The 25,399-nt window shown below is 38.3% G+C and overlaps 1 protein-coding gene across 2 annotated transcripts in view; it reads left to right on the top strand.

Moving 5' to 3' along the window:
• Positions 1-25,399, top strand: part of scube1 (signal peptide, CUB domain, EGF-like 1) — a 66,663-nt gene that overhangs the window by 27,173 nt on the left and 14,091 nt on the right. Inside the window, exons 5-12 of one of the 2 annotated variants that reach the window (XM_087787985.1) lie at positions 3,888-4,016; positions 5,146-5,262; positions 8,565-8,654; positions 13,644-13,760; positions 21,630-21,752; positions 23,450-23,566; positions 24,419-24,541; positions 24,611-24,730. In XM_087787985.1, the coding sequence (XP_087644111.1) occupies positions 3,888-4,016; positions 5,146-5,262; positions 8,565-8,654; positions 13,644-13,760; positions 21,630-21,752; positions 23,450-23,566; positions 24,419-24,541; positions 24,611-24,730 (936 nt within the window). The remainder of the gene's footprint in view (positions 1-3,887; positions 4,017-5,145; positions 5,263-8,564; positions 8,655-13,643; positions 13,761-21,629; positions 21,753-23,449; positions 23,567-24,418; positions 24,542-24,610; positions 24,731-25,399) is intronic. The other variant, XM_087787986.1, reaches the window with a different exon arrangement.

Genomic DNA, 25,399 nt, shown 5'->3' with positions numbered 1-25,399 from the left:
AGGAATCGTCATTTAAAAATGACACCCAAGACCGTGCATGTGTGTGTACAGAATGCTAATAAGATATGAATTAATGAGTAGTCAATTGAATAAGCCACTCTTTTAGGTTTATATTCTTGTAAATCTGACACTGACTCACCAACCATGAACCTCAACGCACATCACAGCATTATGCCTACCAGTTCCTCAAGGGCCTTGTCGTGGTGACCCAGGAGAAATCCCACGGAACATACTGCCTTCCGGACAGCATAGAGCAGGGGTGGGCAATTAAATTTCCTCTGGGGCCACATTATATACTGTGACTGTTGTGAGGGGCCTTCAATCCAAAGGAGAGGAGCGAAGAGCTAAAATATGACAGAAAAACTTTGAAAAAACAAAGCAAGTAAGAATAGTAAAGAAAGAAATATCAGCATAAAATAAACCTGGCTATGTCAAAACCCTTTTATAAACCTTTCTAGTAAAAGAAAATGATGGGAAAATAACCTATTTCTCTAAATATGATGTCAATAATTTTGATTGGCAAGACATTTTCATAAAAGTAAAAACAAAAAAATCAGAAAGGAAAAAAAAAAAATATATATATATATTTAGAGTTAATATATTTATATATATATATATATATATATATATATATATATATATATATATATATATATTTAGAGTTAATACAATAATAAACTCAATATTAAATTGACAGCTGTCGGAAATAATGTCTATGTTCTACTCTGACCTCTTGAGGGCCGCATGAATACAGTCAAAGGGCCACATGTGGCCCCCGGGCCGCACTTTGCCCATAGAGCTTTGGCCCTTATTTGCCTGACCGTACTGTGACAAAGAAGGGAAAGAGGACTCAGTTGCAGACCAAACTCTCGTGAACAAAAAGGTTGATTAAGGGACCATTTTGATTTCTGCTGAGGGTGATATCCAGGTGACATAGGCTGTGTAGGCTGTGGAGGACAGGGCTGCAGGTGATGGGCGGAGGAGCCAGAGTGCAGGCTGAGGTCGCAGGAAGATCATCATGGGGGAGAGGAAGGCAGAGTTTAACTGAGTAGGCAGGCAGGCTCTTAGGCAGACAGATGGATGAGTAATTATCTTGTTATATGTGGCTTGACTACAAACTGTTATCATTCCAGCCTGGCTAAGACTGCAGCACTGAGAGGCATCTTGCACTCCATCTGTAATTTCCGGCAGGTGGAGCTGATGTGGAGGGCTGGATTCCCAGGTTGGGAGGAGGAGTTGTGGCAATGACTAAGTATTCAAAACGTTTTTAATGACTGCAATTCTTTCTATGACATTGTCATAGAGCATGCAAAACACTCCCTTGACATCATTTATGTAACATTATATCTGGATTACTTTCTCAAAAACAACCATGGTGACACAGAATTGTAAAAATAATGTTTGTTCTCTCCAAAAGATGTTCTGCTGTCGACATTGACTGCAAGTTGTAACACCTTTACAGAAGTATTTTGGTTTGGACATGATAACATCCCACGCAGGCTTGACTTGAATTGTGAGTTGCAGTTAGGATTTTCTTAATACGTTGGCATTCTTAAGGGGGCCTACTGAAGCACTCTTGAGTCTCAGTAAAATAGGAGCTGAGTAGCTGCTGGGCAGAGTGAGTAAACATTGTAAAGAGTGAAAGGCTTGTGGAAAAGCTCACAAATTCCTTCTTTAAAGAAGAGATGAATTGTTTTTTTGATAAATAACACAGAAGAGTGTGCTGAATATTTTCCTGCTTGTTCATGAAGATATCTGATTAGACCATTAACTATTCCAGTATTTCAGCAGTAGTGATCCTTGGCTGCTTTCTACCTCCCTACCTGCCTCTGAAAGGGACTGGCCCTCTACACAGAACCTCCTTGCATCCTCCCCCTGCTTTGTTACATGCTAATAAAGGTTTACACATTGGCTTATTTAAAAAAATGATTTCAACAGCATACTGTATAATCTTGAACTTAGATTACAACAAGGGAAAAATATTGAAGGAGCAGATTTGAGCCACAATGTCAGTGGTAGAGCTTTGGATCAGTGAGAACTTGGAATGATGTGGGCTATGCACAAACATAAGTCAGCAAAATGAGTTTTTGGTAAAGCTTTTCTGGTTTGAAGTCAGAATATTTCAGTTTTGGGAAAGCCTCAGAGAGTCCGACTGTTTCATTCTTAACAGCATCAATCATTGTGCTTCACTGTATATACCATTGGGCAAAAAAGTATCGGCAGCTACTGATTCTGCAAGTTGTTACTCTTAAATTTAAGAGGAGATACACTTCACCTGTGAGAGACAAAATTAAAAAAAAATAGTAAATCTCATTTTCTGATTTTCAAAGAATTTATTTGTATATTGGTGCACAAAACAAGTATTTAGCACAGAAAAAAAGCTTTAATTCTGGCCCTTTGAGATCTTTTGATTCTTCATTAAGAAGCTCTTCTATGATCCAGATGTTAACTTAAAGTAGGGAAATACATTACTTCATGAGGGTAGTGATAGCCGACCTAGCTAGGCAGGCTAGTTCCGGATGGTTGACAGGACGACACGGCTTTGTGGGAGGATGTTGAAATTTGGACCAGATAAAGTGTGTGCTGGATGGTTTTGTGAGAACCATGATGGATGTAGCGACGGCGCGGGAGCCCGATGTCCGGGTGAAGGCAGAGCTCTGTCGGTGGTGGAAGGACAGGTGACATCCAGTAACATTACTAACACAGTAAAGACATTTATTACAAAAACAGATAAAAGAAAGTACACTTGTTAAGTGCTTCAAGGAGTATCATTGTATTGAATCTAAAGAGGAAGAAGAGGAAGAACAAATATTTTGTTTGTTCATTTGTTTAAAGTCTGCCAGTAGATCACCATGACTTCATTTAAAGCTCTTTCTTACCATTTTTGTCACAATGTTTGTTTGGTCTTTGTTTTCACTTTTCTTATGAAACTAAGGACTAATCTTTGATTTTTGCTGAAACTCTAATCGTCATTCTGGCTGGAATTATCTGTGAAGAGCAAAAAGGAAAATGTAAAAAGGGTTGTGCATCCTATTAGGTCTAAGCAAGTAATGCAGACCAAAATGGAACTCTTATAATTTATAAACGAAAGCATGGGGGTGGAAACATTAGTCTCAGGGACTGCATTTTTGCAAAGGGGACAGCATGACTAATGATTAAGGAAAATATAGTGAATGCATTGTGAGATTTTGATAAACACCTCATTCTCAGTGACTACATTGACAATGACAATGATCGCAAAAACACTTCCTTGTCAAAGAAGGAGTGGCTATGTTAAAACAATTTAAAGGTTTAAAAGACAATCTGTGGAAGGAGTTGAAAGTAGGTGTGGCTGAGAGACAGCTCCAAAAAATTCACAGCTCTAGACGATCTGCTTGGAAGAATGTGCCAAAATACAAATGCATAGTATGTGTAAAACCTGTAAGAGGTTCAAAAAGGTTTGACTTCTGTTACTGCTAACCAGGGTACCATTAAAAAGTGGGCGTGTCAGACTTATCTTTATGTTTTACAATTATCCTGAAGACGACTAATCTCTCTGGTAAAGGTTCTAGGGGAAGGGAGACTTGACCAGGTAAAAGGTTAGGGGGCACAGAAGATCCCCTTAATATTAATGAAGGGTTGATGGATGGATGGATGGATTTATGGATGCATAGATGCAAAGATGGATATAAATAGTATGATAGTATAATAGAGAAAAGAGATAATATTTTTAAATCAAAACTTACACAAATAATGCAGGGGATTCAAGCTCCTTGTCTATATGGATATAAAGAAAGTTGCTTGTCTTCTCAAAAGTTCTCAGTTTGCCAAACCAACTTATTGTTGCATTCACCAGTAGTTAACAATTCCAACACTAATTGTTTTTTTTCTCACACTTCATGTACCAGATGGCATGAACTGCATGAACAAGGACCACAGCTGCGCCCACATCTGCAGAGAGGCAGCAGGCAAAGGAGGCGTGACATGCGAGTGTCGGCCTGGATTTGAGTTGGCAAATAATCAGAAAGATTGCACACGTAAGTCACAATAATTACTCAATACTGGTTTTTCATATAATCCAAAAGGCGAAAACTAAACACATTAAACAGATTTTCTTGTAAAATTTTATTCAACAAGCTGTGCAAAGGTGCTAAAATCCCACTTGGGATTGTTAATACCTAAAGGTGTATATTTTGAAGAGAATCCTATTTCTAGAGCTTTTAACAACCTAATGGACAACTGCAACTGACTCCCAACTGCACACTTCATTTATTGGACAGCAAAAGCCAAAAGTATTGGAAATTTGCACATTAATCTTTAACAATGTGTTGAAGTTTTAACTGGTTGTTTAAAGAGGCTTTTGAGTGTAACCGATGAAGAGCATATTCATCTGTTTATAAACATACAGTTCTATCACAAAGTAAATATTAGTGCTTAACTGGTGCATTCATTTGAACAATAAATGAAACATTTAATGTTTATTTATATTTAAGTATGCTATTGCTACATTAAATGCTTTAAAGACATTCTTTAAATGTAATACATATAAACTGTATTCTTATGAGCTTTGCTACATCCAATACTTTTTTTGACACTCTGTCAGGAAAGATAAAGATGTTTACAATGGCTATACACTTATTACACAATTTACTCCATTGTTATATTCAGATTACATTGATCATCATTCATTCCTACCTTTAATGTCATATGGCGCAGTGTTTAGCCTCACAGCAAGAAGGTTGCTGGTTCGCTTCCAGGCCGATCCAACTAATGACCTTTCTGTGTGGATTTTGTATGTTCTGCCCTTGTTGCATTGGTTTATTCTGGGCACTCTGTTTTTTCCCTCGCTGTAGTATATATATTTTTTTAAGTTTTCATTCATTTTCTACCACTTTATCTCTCACCGGTGTCACAGGGAGACTGGAGCCTATCCCAGTATCGTAGGGCTTGAGGAAACTATATTGCGAATACTAAGGTTTTATAGACATTATCCACTCTGAACAGTCAGAACATAACTAGGACTTCTCATAATGTTTGACCGTATCAATATAACTACTTGTTTATTCTGAAATGTTATAGCTGTTTTAATGGTTATGCCAGAGCCTCCTTTGATTTTGTGAAATTTTTGAAAAACTTGGACGACAACTAATCTTTTCTATGTCTTAGTGACATGTAACTATGGAAATGGTGGCTGTCAGCACACATGCGACGACACAGAAACAGGACCAGTGTGTGGCTGCCACCAGAAGTACGCCCTTCACTCAGATAGCAAGACCTGCATCGGTGAGTGATTCACAAGTTTCCTCAATTTACCGTACACACAAAACACTAGAGTAGATATAAACGACTATATATAGACTATAAACCCCTTTCTCAAATGTGTTTTATCCACTATTTGATGTGTACTTCTTTGTTATTAACTTAGACCTAAGGCTATGACACTTTGATACTTCTATGATGTTTCATTTTGCTAATCTTCTATCAAACCAAAAACTTTTGTAAAACCCTTAAAAAAAACAGAATATATATATACTTTCCAAAAATATTATCCCTCAGTTTTTCTTAGGTAACTTCCTCTGCCCAATGGAGTAGTCCCAGTAATATTTTTGAAATAGCTACATCAGAATAAAGTATATCTTCAACAGATCCCACAATCACTTTAATCTTTGTTTTAAGTAACATTGCTTCTTGACAAAAAAAACATTTTGGCTATGTATTAATATGAAACAATTGAATCTTATTTTTCAGTTAACGATATCACAATGAAAGGCAAACAAATTCATCATACCTACCAAAAAAAAATAACCTAAGTACATTGATTTTTGAAGGAATATGTATTACTATTGGTTAAATTTAACAAAAACACTTGAAATCTTTGGTTAACCACCTGATGCTGTTTCCTTGGATATCTCCAAAAAAGTAACTTGTACTATATGGTAAGTTTCAGCTGGTCCTGATTATTTAAATACAAAGTTGGTGCCACATTCCATTTGTGATTTTTCTTCTTGCTGTGACACAGCTCAGACACTAAAATATATTTGTATCTTCACACCACATAATATGGACCCTCTATGGCATAGATTCACCAACTAATTACAATTAGCTGATTTTTTCTTGATCTTTGTTTTTTGCATTTATTCCTGATGACAATTTTGAAGATGGAATATGTCCCAGGCTGTCTTGGTGAGATTTAGAGGTTGTCTTCCTAATGCGCTGTATAATTTGTCAAATATGTCGAAACAAAAAAATGCAGTTTTACTTTCCTTCTTGCCTTTTCAAATGTTCATCATCTCATCTGTTAACATGTTTTTCCTTTTCAGCACTTTGAAGAAGTGAACATATCGTCATTAAAGTCTGTGAAGAGGATACACAGTCAAAATGAGCCATAACCTCTCTTTTCCTCAGAATGTTCTGTGTGTCTGTTTGTGGCGTGGTCTACTATTCTGTAAGAGAGACTCTGTGTCATTGATTAAAGTGTCCGATCTTTTATATGGGCCTCCTTTTGATTCCCCCAACTCTTTTTACCCATTCTATGTACCACTATCAACCTACCCTTCTCTTTGTCCTCATGCTTTCTGGTGATAGTACCTGATTGCCTGTCTTGTCTCAGCATTCCTGTTAAAGCAGGTGAAATTAGGAAATACCTTCATCAAAGAGTGGTTTTGGGTGGGTTGGTTGGGTAACGGAATACATCATAGGGTCTGTGGCTAGGAATGGAAATCTCAATTGCAGCCTTATCTTAGGCTCCGCTCTTAGGAAACTATACCTAACCACCACTTTCACTTCCTTCATATTCCTTCTTGTCATCACAAACCAAACAATAAAAAGACTGATTTCCCACATACAGTCTTCATGCAGTTCCATTACTACCCATCAGCCTTGTCAGCTCTGTCTTTCTCCACCCTCTCACATGTTTAAACAACCTCAGCTCACTCAAGGAAATTGTTTGTTATGTTTTTGCTCATCTAAATGCATGGAACATCTTGCACTGTTTTTTATTTATTTATTTATTTATGTATTTATTTTTAGCATTTTCTGTTATTTGATGTTTTCTTTTTCACTTCTCTTTTTCCTCCTTTTCACTATTGGAGAAAATATGTTATTGTTTTCTTTAGCAAACCAGGTCCTCCAACTTCCAATGTCCCTTTTAGTCGATTATTCTCTTTCTAGATTTGGAGTGGTTTAACGCCTCCCTCTCACCGTTCTGTATTGGTTAGGCTGTGTAAAACACAGTGCACATTCAAACACTGTATAAAACGAATAACCCTTCAGAAGCCATTGTCCAGGATCTTGCCTTTTTTCTCTCCTTTTCCCGAAGCTTTGGTAAAACCCTTACTCTTAGAGAACAGTTTTATTACAGGCTACTCATTTTTCATTCACACAATCCACGCTCACATGCTTGTATTCTGGCTTTCATCCAAACTCCTTATTCAATGTTTTTGCTTCCAACTTTCTCCTGATGACTGATATGTTCATTCAGTTGTGAGTGTACTTCAGAGTCCTTCACCTTTTCTAGCACTCTCAGGAACAAAGCGGGAAAACATGGGTTCAGGTCAATAAAGGTTTAGTAATTACGTCCCCACAAATACAAAATACTTTATCTGAAAAAAAAAGGACAGACTATAGACAAAGTAAGAAAGTAGAAGTGGCCAGTCACAGGTATGCTAATTCAAGCGCTAATGATTTTGACCAAAGGAAAAGCAACCCCACTCAAAACGGATCAAATCATTGTAGAGATTAGGGACCCTTACCTAGCTTCACATTTTTACCAAAAACTACTAGACTGATTAGCTTAGATGAGAGTACGTTGTCTAGGTTTTTGTTAAAGCCAGATTTAATTTGTTCCATAGACAAACAGGCAACCAGTGCTGCTCCCAGAATTACCTTCTTCCCAGTTTCCTTCTGCTGCATGCTCCCTTAAGCCCTACCTTATGCTCCCTTCTAAAACCTCATTTTGAAATGTGTGCACCCCATTTCTTCATGTATCTTTTCCATCTTGTTTGATGTACTGTTTCTTTCTGTTTTTTAAATTGCTTCAGATTTGGGACTAACTTAAACTTCCCCCTTTGTTACCGGACAACGTCAACCGGTGTCTTTACCTTTGACTCTGTGCCCATATTTAAGATCTTTTGGAAAATGTTGAACATCTTTCCTGTCTGCCTCATGCATCATAATAGTTGCTGAAAGTGTTGCTGTTTTATATGGAAGACAGAAAAATTGATCATCGAGTGACAACAGCAAAATTAACATTAGATCTAGAACCCCCGATATGATTATCTAAACCCAATGGCCCTCTTAAAATCCCAAATCATTTTGTCCTTCACTTTCCTCCTGCTTAATTTTAAAGCTAAACTTTGATACTGATCATATTTCATTCATTTTGTTTTGCCCCTTTTTGTTGCTCTGGGAAATTTCAACATTTGGGGTAAATTAACACTCTAACAGGGATTTTGGCACTTCTTCATCGCTTCTTGCTTCTTGGCTTTGGTTATTTCTCAAATGCCAAGAGGGGCTGAAGGTCTGGTCATTTGGGCTTCTCATTAACCTGCTGCTCACTGTTTGTCCCCTTGTCACTTGTGTTTTAGAGAAAGATGAGGCTGCAATTGAGAGCTCTGAGTTCAATGCCACGTCAGTAGCTGATGTGGACAAGCGGGTGAAACGGCGGCTACTTATGGGTAACTCTTTTCTTCCTCTTTCTATGTGTTGCCATGGCGCTTGTGCTTGTATCCCAGACTCTACTCCTCTTGTTCCTCCTTGTTCCTTTCTCCGTCTTCATTTTGTTTCGTTTTTTTAAAACCTTTGGTGCCCACCGTGTCTACTCCCACAGTCATTGTCTCTAGGTTGATGGAAAATAAGCTCACTAGGTTGATGTTTTCATTTAATAATGTCCTCCCTAACCATGCCTACTTGACAGTTCCCGACTTGTTCTACATAGTGGTCACTACAAAAAAAGGATAAATTCCTAAACTGTTGTATGGAACTTGTGCCTTTACAGATGGATGATTAGGTTTATTTTGTTGCAATCATTTATTGCAACCAATGTTGGCTATAAATGATGTATCACAAGGTAGTGCTAAGAAGCCATTTGGCAAATAAGAAAGAAATAAAGGACTCATAGAGCTCATATACTAACTGTTTAACATAGCAGCTAGTGCATATTGTGGATAACCAATGGACGGTTTATTCAATATGGAGATACATCCATATAAATGACTCTAAATGAACGTTGAATATCACCAGAGTTAAAAACATTTACTGGGATGTATGTGTGAATTTAGTGTAGAAATAATGCTATTGCAAAAAAGGTTTGGAGGTTGCTGACACTGATGAGGTCTCTCACCAAAACCACTGGCATGGCAGCAGCATCACTATGTTAGATTTGACACCGCTATCATTTAGTCTACTGCCTCTGACATGTGGTACAGTTGTGTCTGCACCCACAGTCATCACTGTTTACAGTAAACACAACGTGTCACCCTCGACAAATGAAACTGTGGGTGAGCCAGACGTGAAGATGCTACAGAGAAAGGCAGAAAAAGACACAAGGGAAGAGAAGAGTAGAGCGTGGGTCTTGATGAAACGATATAGATATAATAGTGATTATTGATATCGTAATCAGAGCGAAACAACAGTGAATAAATAGAGTATATTCCTGTGAGTTCTTAAAATCATGCATTAGGTTGCCCTTAATGTAGATGTGTGTCTTTAAAACAATGTTTAGTTCTGCATTTCCACTGTACATGAAAAAAAAAAAACTTTATTAGATTTCTATGGAATTTTAATAAATTAAGGCCATTTTTGTAATTGGTAGAATGTTAATCCATCTCTGATGTTTGATTTAATGGTAATTTAAAAAACTGGTATTTAATATATTGACCCAAAAAACTAACATAAGCCACTTGCACATAATTGACCTCTGTCCTTGATTGTGGGAGGAAACCAGATTGAATCCTCTTGAAGTGAGACTTCTCTCTTGAACATCTTCAACAGGTGCTTCCTTCATTGTGTCCAGATTCCTCAACTTATTTAGCGCATCACAGAAACTGACTGACGGAAAAAGCATTTAGACTGTGAGACTCTGCTGTAATGAACAACACATTCCCCTAAAAAACACATATATATTTGTCAATAAAGTCACACATAGTAAAATGAATCATTGGCGGAGTTATGGTTAGGCGTTTAGACATCTGAGGTTGGATTTCTGTCTCATAACTACTTTTAATTTACATTTTCTAACACATTTGAATCCTTTAGTAATCTTTTACTAATAGATACCTGAAACAATATCAGCGCTCAAGGATTTCTGGTCATTATGCAATAATGACTTTTAAGAGTAATTCAAAGCTTTATATTGCGCAAAATGACGGCAATTTTTTAATCAGAATCTTAGTGCCCATGTTTTTAGACTAATGCATTAATGTTATAATGCTTAAATTATGTAATTGAGGCATGAAAAGTCTCTAATGAATAAATGAGTAACACGGGTATTTTATTTTAAGGTCTTTTGTGAGGTGTGTTTTGCTTTATTACCTGCAGGTGCTAAAAATATGGTTATAGCCATGCTAGTGCACCCAACACTTAACTGATAGTCAAATTTACATTCCACTACCCAAAGGCAATAAAACACTATGTTATGAATAGCCCTCCCTTAAAACGTCAAAGATTTGATCAAGAGAAACATCTTGAATAATTGAATAGATAACAATATTCATGGTTACACGAGAATGTTGTGGAAGTTTTCTTTCACAAAGAAAGACTGATCGTGGTATCTGCAGATGTTCATTTTCAATATTAGCCTCTGGGTGTTTGGTCACTGGAAAGGGGTGGGACCCTGTCCGGCACATCCATCAGGAAATACTGTCTGTGCTCTGTTGCTTAGCTTGGCCCTTGGGGCTGGGCGTGGCATGGCGAGAGAAGGGCTCTGAGAAGGACTGTACTGAGCTAATGATAGGGCCCACTATATGCAACATAAATCATGTTGCCCCATAAACACCACCTCCACATTTCCCCTCTTCAGGTTTACTTCCATGATCCACACCTTCACAGACAAAAACTATTATCCACACAGTTTAACTAGACACATTGCCCACTCATGTAGGAGTTCAAAGCCTTGCTTCCTGGTCCCTAAACCCTCTGTCTTATGTGGTCAAATGCATCAAACGCTTAACTCAATGATTTAAAAAAAATAATGCTAAAATTGATGGAAAGCCCCACAAAGCTTTCATCAAGGTTATTGAGCTGTATTGCTAACTTTGATATGTATTTTTTTTTTATTATATTTATTTTTTGGTGTGACAGCATAAATGAATTACTTTAGATGTCTGATGTATACAATGGTCGTCTTCCAATGTGTCTTAGATATACTTCAACTTGAGTATTTTAGCAGAAGAAAATGAAAAATGTTTCAATTTAGCCAAAATTCTGACTGATTAAAGAAGATAAGGTCATCAAAAACAATAACTATATATTTTTTAATTTGCCTCATCACACTAATGAAAGCAAACACATGAAACATGACAACAATCAAGGCAACAGGCTGTGACATGAAATGCTTTAGAATGATCGCTAAAGTATGATCTTAAATGAAGACTTGACCACGGAAATGCCATCAAGATAACACTCAGTTTACTTATTTCTTTAAAATTAATATTCTAACTCTATTACATCCTGAATGAGGTATTAGTCTTGAAACACTTTCTAACATTGATAATGTGTCATTAGATGGTTGGGATTGCAAAATAATAATATCAAAATCACAGTGTGCCCTTTTGTATGCAAAGGTTTTATAATAAAAAAGCTACTAAAAGGTGTTTTGTAACATCAAACATTTGTATAATGAATTTCTCTTGTTTGAGGGGCTTTCCATATAAATCTGAACAAAAAAACTGACAAATGTATCTATTCATACAAACGCTTTCAAAGCTCTTTGGTTCACAGAGTTCATGTGGTGCTTCTATTTTACGTGCTGTATGGGTTTTATAAGACATAGAAATGTGTGCATAAACTTTAACATTAACAGGTCCAAGATCTATGAAGCAGTCTTGCTTTTGTTTAAAAGTTCCTATCTAGGAATTGAAAGTAGTTTAGTGTTTGCCCGCAGACGTGAAAAAGGAAGAGCTTGGACACATCGAGTATAAACACAGCAAAGAACAAGTGCCAGCTCGGAAACCGATTAAGAAAAACAAGCCGTGAAATGGATGTGGTTTGGAGCCGCATGAGGGAACATATACAAATATTCAAATACCTTTCTGTGTCTTGATGTAGAGCGTCAGCCAGCGTGGCTCCGATGTGTTTGTGACTCTGCATTCTGAGAGAGCATTAACTTGCTCCTCTGCATGTGTAATCTGTTTACCACTTTTTTCATTAAAAACATTCAAAATGAAGAGGAATCAGTGCCAAGCCTGAGGAAGTGCCATTATGTTTCAGCTCGTTTTATTTGGATTGAAGTCAAATCGATGCTTGTCTCTTCAAGAAGACTGAATCAGGTATCCCACTTTGTCCATGAAGCGCGGATACTTGCTGCTAGTAAATCATGTTAGCCTGACAACCAAACCAGAGTTAGGACAACACAACTTGTCATTAATTTTGTTACTACAAACATTGCAACATTCATTCTATTGAACTTTCAACCGCTATTTTGGGTGTCATGTCAGAGCAAGCAATGCTACAAATCAGGGGAGGCCTTTCATAACATTACAGTATATCAAGTTCATGTTTAGCCATGGAAAATGTATTGGTAAATTATATCTAAATAATACATTAAAAAAAATATTTTATCGGTATTGAATGAATTTGTCGTGAGAACTGTTTACATAAATCATTCAGAAGCAGTAACATTTCATAACTGGTCAGACGCTAAGATTAGCATGCAGTGGTTTATTAATTATAGAATTATTTCAACAAAACAATCCAAATATGAGAGCATTAAATTGTCGAAGAACAATTTAACATCTGTTGTTTCTTTATCATGTTAAAAATATAATTCCAAGCCTTAATAAATCAAACTATCATTTAAAATACGGTGGTTGTTGTCTTACATGTTGACCCGTCAAGAGCAAAAGAGCTATCAGGTGAAACTCCATTATCTGTCACTTTATGAAATCTCTTAAAACAACTTCAAATGTTATCGTCCAGAGCAACTCAAGTCTAGTGGGATTGTATGCACTGAGCTTTGCTAAAGAAACAACAGTCGGACAGGTGAGTTAGAGTTACAGTGGGCTGGTGTTGGTTTTTGGATCAGCTTAGGCAATATTCATAAGTCCTAGCAAACTCTCACTCACTCCGCACAGCGAAAGAGTGTTTTCCTGGAGGTAAAAATACACACTGGTATTTCCAAGCGTGTTCTTAGCTTATGGCTCTCAACCCTGCACTAACCTTTTTTTCTCTCTCTTAAATGATTTCTTGTTACTTTTGGAAACAGGAGCGACCCCTGGGCCAAAGAGTACTTCACTCTCCTTCATCAGCACAGTGTCATGTGTTCTTGTCTTGTTATGTGGACTTCATGTGTGTTTTCTGTAATTTGAACCATTTTTTTTTTTAAACTTGTGACTTAAATAAGGAATATACCACTGCATGAGTTTTGTCCCTAACAGAATGTTGTCTACCATTGCACTATAACTTTTGTCTTTATGTTCCTTTTTTTTCAATCCGCTGTCCGACTCCAGAAACCTGTGCAGTGAACAATGGTGGATGTGACAGGACATGTAAGGACACAGCCACAGGGGTGCGCTGCAGCTGCCCTGTCGGTTTCACACTTCAACCGGATGGGAAAACTTGCAAAGGTCAGTCAAATACTTTTTCTTGTTTCGTAAGTGAATGACAGAAGCCAACGAAATTAACTTTCTTTGTAGTGGGACTGGACTCTCCCTTAGCTCAGTTACTCGGGAGATATTCAAATATTGTGTCCCAAATTGCGCACTTCTGCACTTACACTTAATATTTTGAGTACATAAGTGGGTCTACATTGAGCAGTGTGTGAAAATGTAGAGTGCAAAAGATTGGCGCAAAATGTGCGCAAAAAAATAGCTCACTCAAAGAGTGTATATCGATGGACACTTTTCACCCTCAACAGCTGCCATCATACCGACGTAAATGTCTCAAGAAAACACAAATTTTACCACAAAACAACACAATATATATGATGATAACACAATGAAACACAACTTAATGATTTGTTTCGATGGCAAAAAACGCTATTAGGTTTCAAAGATAGGGTTCCAGTGGCTGGTTGCAATCAGCGTTAAAAGTAGTAGAAGAAGAAATGTCGAGTCATTTCAGGTAAATGTGTAACGGACGTGTTTGATCTGAGACAGTACTACCCTGACACAATTTGTCTTACAGTGTACTGTAAAGCAGTATACTTGCAGAAGTTTCCTTGGTGTATTACCAGGAGGTATGAGAGCAAAGTCTGGATTTCTTTGCTCCCACCGCTGCTCTATGATCCTACTTTGGATGAAAGATGGTTATGATTTAATATAAACAATTGAAGTAAAGAGAGAAGGAGGACCAGGATGTGATTTTTGTTTGTGGCTTCTTTATTTGACAATATTCAAGTGACCCTTGCAAGTACCCTGTACTTTAGAGATGTCAAAGATTCCAGTAATGGTAATACCCAAAACAAAAAAAAGCCCACTAGTGTTTTAATTTGATTTGTTTTTTCCCAGATGAAAATCTTACTGTAAACTGGGGGGAAATTGTTGTATCACAATTATTTGCATGTTTACATGTTTTACGTCTTAAAAATACAGTTTGTTCATGGAATTGGATAAGCGATCTCAGGAAAAGGTTACACTAGAGTCGATTCACTTTATAAAATAGTGATTTCTGTGCAGAAAGATTAAATCTTTGTGTGTGCAAGTCGGCTTTGATAGATCTATTCTTGTTAGGTATCAACTCAACTAAACCTCCTGTGCTCACAATGTTTCAGGATTTAGTGAAATTCGCGTGGCAATCAAGTGTGGACTGTGCGCCTTGCTTATATGATTCACATCAGATATGTTGGGTGTTGTTCAGTCATGCTTGTGAGCCTATCTTGGAGTCTGTAGGATCACAAAATGAGTGTGGGGCAATTCGAGAATGTGGCATGTAAGTGTGTAAAGTCCTGGAGCCTGAGCTTTCTCAGGACTGGCAGGCAGACGACGTGTGGGCAAACTTTGAGATGTTTGAACAGTGAGGCCCGGATTGACCACAGTCTCCCTCTCGTTTGGTCTTACAGCTTTGACATACACACTCGTGCAGCACCATCCAGCTGCAGTGGCGGTAAATACAACAACACCATGCTTACACCAAAATCTATCAGTAAAACATTGTGGGTGTTTGCTTGATCAAAACTCATGATGGGTGTCGAGTGAAGTGAAGTACACATTATAATGCAAACTGTCGTATCAAAACAAATTTAACTTGTTTCCGTCATGTAGCAACTAGATGCTCTTGCTGGGTCTTAAGGTAGGCAAATTGTTTGCTTTATTGTGCATTTGCATCGAATTGTGTCCCAAAGTTTTAACTCACTTTAAACTTTCTTCTGGGATCTGACAACTCCTTCCTTTAAATAATTTTCTGAAGCAACAGTTGAATTTAATGTGGACAATCGGTCTTCGGTTGTATGTTGTCCTGCATCAAAATGGGCTACAATATGTTTGTCTGTGTGTCTACAGGTGCACGTCAGTACGAACATTCACACTCTACTACATTTCTTAAGTAAAGACAGTCAACTAAAAATAGTTATGAGGGAAACAAAACCCAAATCATTTGAAATCACTGCTCTTGCAATATTTCTTAATGAATTTGAATCCTCTATAACTGTAGTACATACATGAGGAAGAGCCTAATTCATTATGTCATGTCATACGGCTCAGTTTTGTTAAATTTCATATCCAAGCCCGGCAGCTTGTGCAAACACTTCCACTCTGCCTCTCCAGGTGATATGTTCTCCTCCAGCTTTACAGCCGAGGGAAAATGAAAATCACAGTTTCTGCTGTTTTTTTGGGGCCAGGATGAGTGGGGAAGATGGATATGAGTGCCGTCCAGCTGTACCCCGCCCATATAATTTGGCTGTGAATCAGCTGCAGGGCTTCATAAATCCCAGAGCAGACATCAAGTGCTGAGGGAAGCTAACAGACACAGAGCGGCAGCTCTCATCTATCAGGGTTATCACCTGAGGACCAGGCAGGAAAACTCACCCAGTTTTTTTTCCAAATTCCAACAATGCAGTGTAATACAATCCTCCAATCGAACGTAATTATGCCCCTTAAACTAGTAATCTAACTAATCCATTTTATTAAATGATTAAAACGTTTTAAGATACTTTTGTTTATTTCCCCTGGCCACCTTTGCGGACCCATATTTAACAACGTGGAGATTAGAACCAGTACTTAAGCTGTTAATGGAAAAGTACATCTCAAATGTTGGGTGAGTGTAGACCCAAACTATAGTGTCTTAGCCTGTTTACCACTACAATTCTGGACAACTGACATGGGTTTTTCAGGATTTACTGTACCTTTCCCACAAACATCACTCTACGCAGACAGCCTTACTGAAAGTGTCCAGTGACATCATGATGTTGGCTGACTCTGTTAAATACACTGTTCTGGTTCTCTTAGATCTGTCCTCAGCCTTAGACACAGGTGATCACAAGATCCTGCTGAGAAGACTGAGGGATGAAGTGGGACTGTCACGGTCTGTGTTATAAAGGTTCTAGTCATACCTTTCTCGGCACAGTTTCAGTGTTTCTGCCAATCAAATAAGGTCTGAATCAGCGGATCTGTTGTATTTAACTGAGAAAAATCTCTAAATTTAGGAAAATAATGTCACAATTTGATCTGGAGCTTGTAATCCATGCGTTAGTGTCTTCTCGTCTGGACTATTGAAACAGTTTTGTTTTTCTTGTCCAAACGAAAGGTATCTCACTTGCAGTTAATACAAAACTGCAGCAAGAATTCTGACCCACTATAGTAGAAGAACTCACATTTCCCTGATCCTTAAAACTCTTCACTGGCTGGGAGTTTCTTTCAGGATAATTTTTTTTAAATCTGGCTCTTACTTTCAGACCTATTCATGGTCAGGCTCCTCCTTACATCACTGATCTGATCCAGCCTTGCACCCCAGCTGGGGCTCTGTGGTCTGTGGATCAGAATCTACTGATGGTTCCTCGCCCTTGGTTCAGGACCAGAGGAGAGAAATCCTTCCAGGATGTTGCTCTTAAGTTTTGGAACGATCTTCTTCTCCCTCTGTGCTTGATGGAGTCTACTGACTCCTTCCTGGAAGTGCAGTATGGTGTGGAAAGTTATGCATTCATAGGGTCTTCCAAAATAACTGTGGCAAAGCGCTTTACTTTGGAAATTAAGGTGCAAAGGTCTTCAGCCATCATCATCACAGGTGCAATAGATTTAATAAGCAATTTGCGCTGGTCCTGTGTGTAATTTATTGTAGTGCTCATCTTACTTAATAGTTAATAGCTGTCTTGTACAATTATTTTTCTAACATGTGATTCATCCGTCATTTGGTTACCAGTTATTATTTCCAATTTAAACCAAAAATGCTGCCACGTAAATAGATGTTTGGATTACTCCCCAAAACATCCAATAGATCTTCAATCTTGGTTTCTGCCCAGATCAAAGATGTTCCTTAATGTAATTGTTTGTCGTGTTAATAAATATAAGCGGTTTCCATTTTAAATACATGGACATAGTCACCTTACATGACTGTACAGTGGGCAGTTGTCTCATGCTCCATATCAGTCACAGTTTCAGTGTTGTGACAAAGTGAATTTCCTTTTACCAGTTTTTTGTTAAACACAATCCCACACCAGGGTCTCTTAATACCTGGGTAAACACACACTGCCTCCTGGCCTGATGTCTGTCCGGAGAAAGAAAGTCAACACACCGCAGGAAATCGAGATATGCCGTGCTAGTCAATATTCGTAAAGGTTCTGGCCGGTCTGATGCTTGTCGTCTCCACCTGCCGAGAAAACCTGCTCCAGGAAAACTAAATCCCCTGTTCTCTGTCCGTAATTATTTGTAGAGGTTCGGGTTTCTGCAAATGTATTCGATTTAATTGCTTTTTACTGCAAATATTTGCTAAAACCACAAAACTCCTCTCCACTTTGAGCAGCTCGTACCCTTGAGGTATGAGCTACACATTCCTACAGCCAAGACTAAATTGGGTTTAAGTGACAATGCAAGAGTTGGTTTGCTTTGGCCTTTTTTCTACTTCCAGTCTTTAAGCTGTATAACAGACAGACACCATGCATACCAGCTTGACCCTGTGCTTGCCCTCTTACTGCAGTGGTTAAAGGTGAAGACCCGGGGCATATCATTTCTTGCTGTCGTCATGACAATTGATTAAGGCCAAGACACTAATCAATCGGATCAGTAGCTGGGTCTTAATCAAAAACTGAGTCCCCTCTGGAGTCGGGTTTCCCATTCCAAATAGTGGACGTCTGAAATACAGCCCGAGGCTCACAGCGTAACAGGCAAGGGGGCTGATGGCTTGTTTCCTTTGGCCCAAGTGGATGTTAGCAAGCCTTCTCATTTGGCCCTTAGTCTCCTCTGAGGTCAGCACAGTGTTTGTGAACAGCCAACTTCCAAAATATCTACTCTGGGAGAAAAAAGTATATCCCAGAAGGTCATGGTTCATCTATGACTATATTCATTTCAAATTCCATTGTTGTACAAAACCGTAAGATGTTTTTCTAAACCAATTCAACTTTGCAGAGCTTCATAAGCCCACAGGCTAACCGAGCTGTGGTACACGACAAGTTGAGGTTGAAAAGCAGTGATGAACACATCCAGTTTCAAAGTGATATGACGGGTAGTGTCTAGGTGATGTTCCATAGTTCCTTCTGGATTTGATAAAGTTGGAAGACTTCATCGATCACTTGTATTGCTTCGTATTGCTGCTGCTGAGATCTGTTGCTCAGCTCTGTTCATAAAAAATTAATTATTATTAATAATAATAATAATAATACATTTCTATTAATAATAATGGAAACATGATCTTAATGAGTGGGATGTGTCCTCTTTCAACTCCTATTTTTTTGCATGTTTGTCAAAGAGACATAATATATACTTAATAGCTAGCATTGTACCCAAAGATGTTTTCAATAAACCTCTAAAACTGTCCACACATGCAATTATCCTAAAGTGCAACTAATGTTAAAACCCAACTCTCCTGACTTACTGAAATGTTTCAATTGTTTAGGTGTTCCTCTTCAAAATGCAGTAAGTCCCTCATCATGAGGATGCACCATTTTGAAGTTATTTGTTTATAAAGTTCTCCCCCATCTTAAATCTTAGCGCATGAGAGGTTACGAGAGCAGAGCCCATTGTGAGGTAAATAACAGGCTTCACTCGTCCTATACCAACAAAAACACCCTGCTCTTCTTCCTTTATAATTATATAAACAATGTGGGGTTAATTGCTGACTCTTACATGTCCAAAAGTCTGTGCCTGTATGGTGGAGTGGATGTATGTCTATATTTTCCCCTCTGATGAGCTATCTGATGTGTCACTCAACTTACCATATGTAGCTCGGTGAAGCTTTTACTCCCACCAAAACCAGTTAAGGGCATAAACATGTTTTTTTTTAGGAACTGTATGTCTCTAACTCCTTGTTATATGATGATGTTCTCTTCCTCACCTCCAGTCCAGTTTTCCAATGTTTTGTATTATTAACAATACAATTTGACAATAACAACAGCATGAAAGTTAACATTTCTAAATGTCTGTGAGATCAGTGTGATATTTAACAGCGAGACACAAAGCTCTGGGCAACAGATGGAGCTATTGATTGAGGACCAGAGTGAGATATTGATCGTCTCAAATAAATGTCAGAGATAAACCCAGAGAGAAAGGTCCATCCATGAATCTGTTTGTGACTTGTGCGTAGACCAATGACCAGAAGGATGGTTTTCTTCTGTGACATAATAGGATATGCATTGAGTGTTATTGGAATCGACTTCTTGCTCATTTGTCGGTGTATATTTACATCTAAACAGTAATTATCCGCCTCCTCATTAGCGAAGGCTTACTGAGAGAATCCTTTGGGCAACACAGATGTTTGTGCAGAAGGCCACTGATGGGCTGATTCATGTAAAGTACCATATTTCAAAAGATAATGGAATAATAATAGATATTTAGACATCATTCAAGTTCACAACATTACTTTGGAAAACAAAATAAATAACATAATTTTCAATATAAACTCTGTGGTATAGACTTAACCACATATTTTGTACAAAACAGGCATAACCTGAAGATAAGTTGTTCAGGAGACAACACAACTTTATGTTGAGCTTCATTTTCATATTGGATGAAAATAAAATATACAGTCCCGCTTTCTCTATCTGAGAATTCTAAGTCCTGTGATACCTTTGCTATTTTTTTTCTCTCTCTCTCCCTCCCTCCCCTTTTCTCCTGATGTGAGGGGGCCTAATGTATTTATTTAAGCTCAAAGCTTATTTAAACTCCATTAAAGGTAATTATATACTCAGTCATAAGGCTCAGCCATCCCAAGAGGGGCCATTTAGAGTGGGTAGATATGGTAGTTTCATGGTAGAGTCATTAGGAATCTGTGTCGGTCGACTCAGGGTAATGTGACTCAGGGTGGTGTCCACTGCTTTTTACATGTGCAATAAAGAGAGACACTGAGGGCCTAGTGAGGTTAAATAGTTTGTGTTATTCCTGAATTTCCGCTGCAAAATAACACTTTAAAGACAGTTTTAATAAGTTGACGTTAAAAATCAGAGACTTGAAAGAGTTATCTACTTGATGATGAAATCATAAACAGCTTGAACAATGTGAAATACAGAATAAGCCTGTTGAAATATTTAAAAAAAAAAATAAAAAAAAAAAATGAAAAAGAACACCCAGGTAAAAGGTAAAAAGCCCATTCACCCAGGTATATTCTTCCAGACTGAAAGTCTCGGCTACCTAGACACCTTTCAAACGTCCCGCCGAAGGACATGGGTATTTATCGGTGTCCCCTTGGATTCCATGTAGTGTCAATGCTCATCCCACTTTCAACAACTAATTTACTGATGTCAGCCCCATGTAAACCAGTCACTGGTGAGTGTCAATTACACAGTCTTAACTGCTCTACCCCATATGCAGGATTCAACAGGTGACCTTCTCGCAGGGAAGCCATTGTGAAGTTATAATGATCAAAACAGTGTTATCTGTACATGTGAATGTTTTAGCTGGAGAGTTTATGTCACAACCTTCTGACATAGAAGGACACACAGGTTACTATACTTTTCCAGCAGCGCTGAGCCAACTCACTTCAGATTCCTGACTCGGCTCCAAATTTAGATCAAGCGTTCATTCAAAAGAAGTTCCCAAAGGATCTAGAGTGAGAGGATCAGGCTTGAATTCACCTAGGTGGAAAAACACAGTGGCTTTATAAACACTCTAAAATCCTTCACTTATAGCTATTTGATTGGAGATGTCTGCTCTGCCCACCACATCCTGACCATGGTACTAGCGGGTCAAGGAGTTTTAGATAAACATATAAACCAGTTAGTAGGTTCAGCTTCAGCCTTCACTTTTCGCATGACTTAACCAGAGATGACAACAACTTAATTTGGAGAAGAAGGATGAATCTCTGACACTCTTAATTTACCCTTAATAAACTGGTTGCATTGTTTGTTTTTCCAGACATTGATGAATGCCAGGAGAACAATGGCGGCTGCGATCATTTCTGCCGGAACACTGTGGGCTCCTTTGAATGCAGCTGTCAGAAGGGACATAAACTTCTCACTGACGAAAGAACATGCCAAGGTCAGTGGCTGACTTTGCAGCATTCCCCCCTTTTTTTCTCCTACTCTTCAAAGGGCTATTAAAAACCCAGCTCTCCTGACTAACTCACATGTTGTAAATGTTGATGTCTTTCTCTCCAAGAAGTCCCTCATCATGACCATGTTTTGAAGTTATCAAATTAATATAAAGTTCTCCCTCTCTGAAATCTCAGCCAACGAGAGGTTATGAGAGTGAAGTCCACTATGACGCATATAACAGGATTTACTCTTCCTGCAGCCATTTGTAATCACAAACCGCTTGTTTATAGACAAGTCCCTTGGAGGTGGAGACTTCCAGGATTGTTAACCTCCATGTTTGACCAATCAAAGTAGAGTGGTTGGGGTTAGGTTGAACAAGATTTAATCTCCAGAAAGTTAAGCATTTTCAGTGCGCAGGGGTTAAGCGCAATTACTAAAGTAAGATTTAAATTAAAATAGAGTTTTTTACAAACAGACACCTACTGATGAGTACAATAGATAAATAGAGAAATTTAACTCAACAGATTATTTGCCCTTCAACCCATACTCCTTTTTGATCCAAATTCTTTGTTTTATTTAATGTTCACATTTTTTGAGATGTATCCATCCTTCATCTATTTTGCATGGCTACCTAAAAAGGCATATATATTGCACAATAAAGTCTTGGTCACAAGAGAAAATGAAATGATGTCTATGCTTTTCATAGTAAAGAAAGAGCAGAGCTGACCCGAGCTGACCCGTTGAAACAAAACTAAAACCAATTAAGATCATGACTTTTTAAGAAGACCAAGACCTGACAACTTACGGTTAACAAAAGTTCAACCATGACTTGCATGAGTTGTAGATTATTAGCTACATTATTTTGCATCAAAGTACTGTGCACGTTGATAAAGCTTGCATTATTTACCTAGAACTATCAACTGGGAGTGAGTGGTACAACACCAAGTACCCGAAAAAGTATTGTCTGATGTGATGCATATAGTGTAGTTCTGACAGAAAACACCTATTGTACCTGGTGACTTCACTACTGTCTATCAAAGTTTCAAGACCATGAAACTTGCAAAAGTAACATAGTTAATAAATGCTGAAGAATGAAATCATTATAATGGTGTGTAGATTAGTAAAATACTTTTGGTGACATGGATCTATTGCATCTGAAACTTTTGGTCATTCATGTCATATCTTTAAAAGTTATACTACTTCATTTGGTAAAGCAACAAACAGAACACCTGCTTCAAAAACTGTTATCTTTATAAATATTTTCAACAAGCAGAATTTTACTGAACTCTGCTTTATCCAAACAGTGAAGCTAGTCCTTGCGGCTATGCTTGCCTGGAGTATTTACAGAGCCAATATCCAGGTCTTAACTATTTCCTCCACATGACAAACTCCATTATAAGAGCTGGTATTTTTAGCTGTTGTGAAGCCCAGCAGACCAGTCTGAAATAGATCAGGTGAACATGGACTCAGGATTTCGTTTAACTGAGATTGTGTAGTCAACAAGGAATAAGACATGAAAATCTATGAGAAATGTTTGGATAGAGTCTCTTGGTGATGAAAAAAGATACCTGCAAAACTTGCAAAACAGATTTGGTTAACAATAATACAAATCTTGAGCCAGTCTTTCCCTGTGAAAATGTCCCTGGATGCCTCCTAGGCAAGTTTCTATGAAGAGAAACATGTCTTCTTAATTCCCCTCAGATATTGACGAGTGTTCCTTTGAAAGGACATGTGACCACACATGTATCAACTACCCGGGCAGCTTTGAATGTCTCTGCCGCAAAGGTTACATTCTGTATGGACTCACTCACTGTGGAGGTAAGTCAATTTTAAATATGTGATACATTTGAATCAAAGGATTTACGGAAATGACCATTCAACTGCAAACACAACTTCTAGCAGAAACTGGGAATCCAGATCCTTACCAGGTCTTAACCAATAGGCTTCTAGGAAATGCACGGAGAAGTACCTAAATACCAAAATAACTCCTAACTATGATGTTATGGTCTTCTTAGACCTGTGTCAATTATCGTGTGCTTGGCACTGTTATGTATCAAACTCAGATTAAACCATTCTATTTAAAAAATATATATATATTAAATGATTTGTTCCAGGTATAAATCCAAAAGAATAATGAAAAAAATTCTCGTCAGTCACACACCACCTCTCTGACACAGTTGGCAGGATGGGTGGCTGGTATTCTCAATCCCTCTGGGATGCTGATTCTTATTGCGCCCTCAAGGTCTGATGGTGTGAACCTCCCTGCTCGTGCAAATTAGGCTCTTTGGTATGCGCGCGAAGGCAGGTTGTGTGGGTAGCCGACATCCCCACAGACCCCTGGCAGCTGCTGGTCGCAGTCTGTGACGCATGAAGGGCATAGGGAGAGTGTGTCTGCAACGTCAGTGGCACTGGAGATGAAAGAGGCCGAATGTGTTTTGTGGGCAGTTTATGAAACACATTTAGAAGTCAGAGAAAATCAAATTCAGATGGTTTCATCTTAAACAGAAGATGTCCGCATATATGCAACTAACGTAAATTAAAATAAAATAATAAATCACATAAAACACACTTTTCGACTTTAGTCACATCCCAGTAGACATTGCACTAGGATCATTGTGGATTAATTTAAGAACCTGCTGACCTGGGTGTGTGTCTGTGTGCATGTGTCAGACATCGACGAGTGCAGCATCAACAATGGAAGCTGTGAGCACGGCTGCATCAACACACAAGGAGGCTATGAGTGCCTGTGTCCGCCGGGTCAGAAGCTCCACTGGAACAAGAAGGACTGCATCGGTATGGACCAGCTCTTGTGTTGCTGCTGACCCTTGGTTGATGTGTTCTACGTGACTGTGTGCTTCTCAGAGGTGGTGAAGTGTCTGCCTAATGGGAAGCCTGCACCCCGAGCCCAGCTGACCTGCACCAAGAATGGAGGGGCAGAGGTCTGCTCGCTGTCATGCCCCTCTAATGCCCTGTTCCTTGCAGGTAAACACAATCTAGTGGGTTAAACTGCCCTTTCAAACACAAACACATCCAAATGCATTTATGCAATAATGAGTCACAACTTTGTAAATCTCCAAACTTTTATGAAGTCACTCGTTTAGTTAGAAGGAATCCATCCTAATCATGACCTTTGTTGACGCATGAAAGAAACTTCTAACGGCCATGGAAAAAGGTTGGATAATCAAGCTCACTCATCTTCACAAAGAAAGTAAGAGTCTCACAATGAATAAAGGTTTATCATTTTAATTCAACAAAAAATGTTCTTATCCAAAAACGTCCAAATGATGTCACAGTCCAGTAATATCAGCTCTGAAGAGTCCAAAGTTAAATGAGAGACTAGACATAGAAAACCAAAGTTAAATCCAAACATAGTGGAGACAAAAGAAAATCAACCCTATGGTTAAATCAACTCATAATGAGCATTTTTATTATCTTTCTTTGGTTAATTATACAGTGTAAGTTCTTCTTTGGTGTCAATTATCCTTTGCTGCCCTCTTCTGGTCAAAGCGAAAGCGGTTTCCTGAATTTCAATGCGTTTTCTTCTCGAACTTCACATATTTCAGTCTCACCTGGTTTATCGGCCCATTTGCTCTTTTATGCTTCCAGCCTCGCGACGCTACCAAACACATCTGTAAACTGATTACATTCATC

The sequence above is a fragment of the Callionymus lyra genome, chromosome 3 (assembly GCF_982586985.1).
Source record: "Callionymus lyra chromosome 3, fCalLyr1.hap1.1, whole genome shotgun sequence".
NCBI classification, from domain to species: Eukaryota; Metazoa; Chordata; class Actinopteri; order Syngnathiformes; family Callionymidae; genus Callionymus; species Callionymus lyra.
The sequence above is the reverse complement of the archived record's forward strand: the minus strand, read 5'-3'. Positions and strand labels throughout refer to the sequence as shown.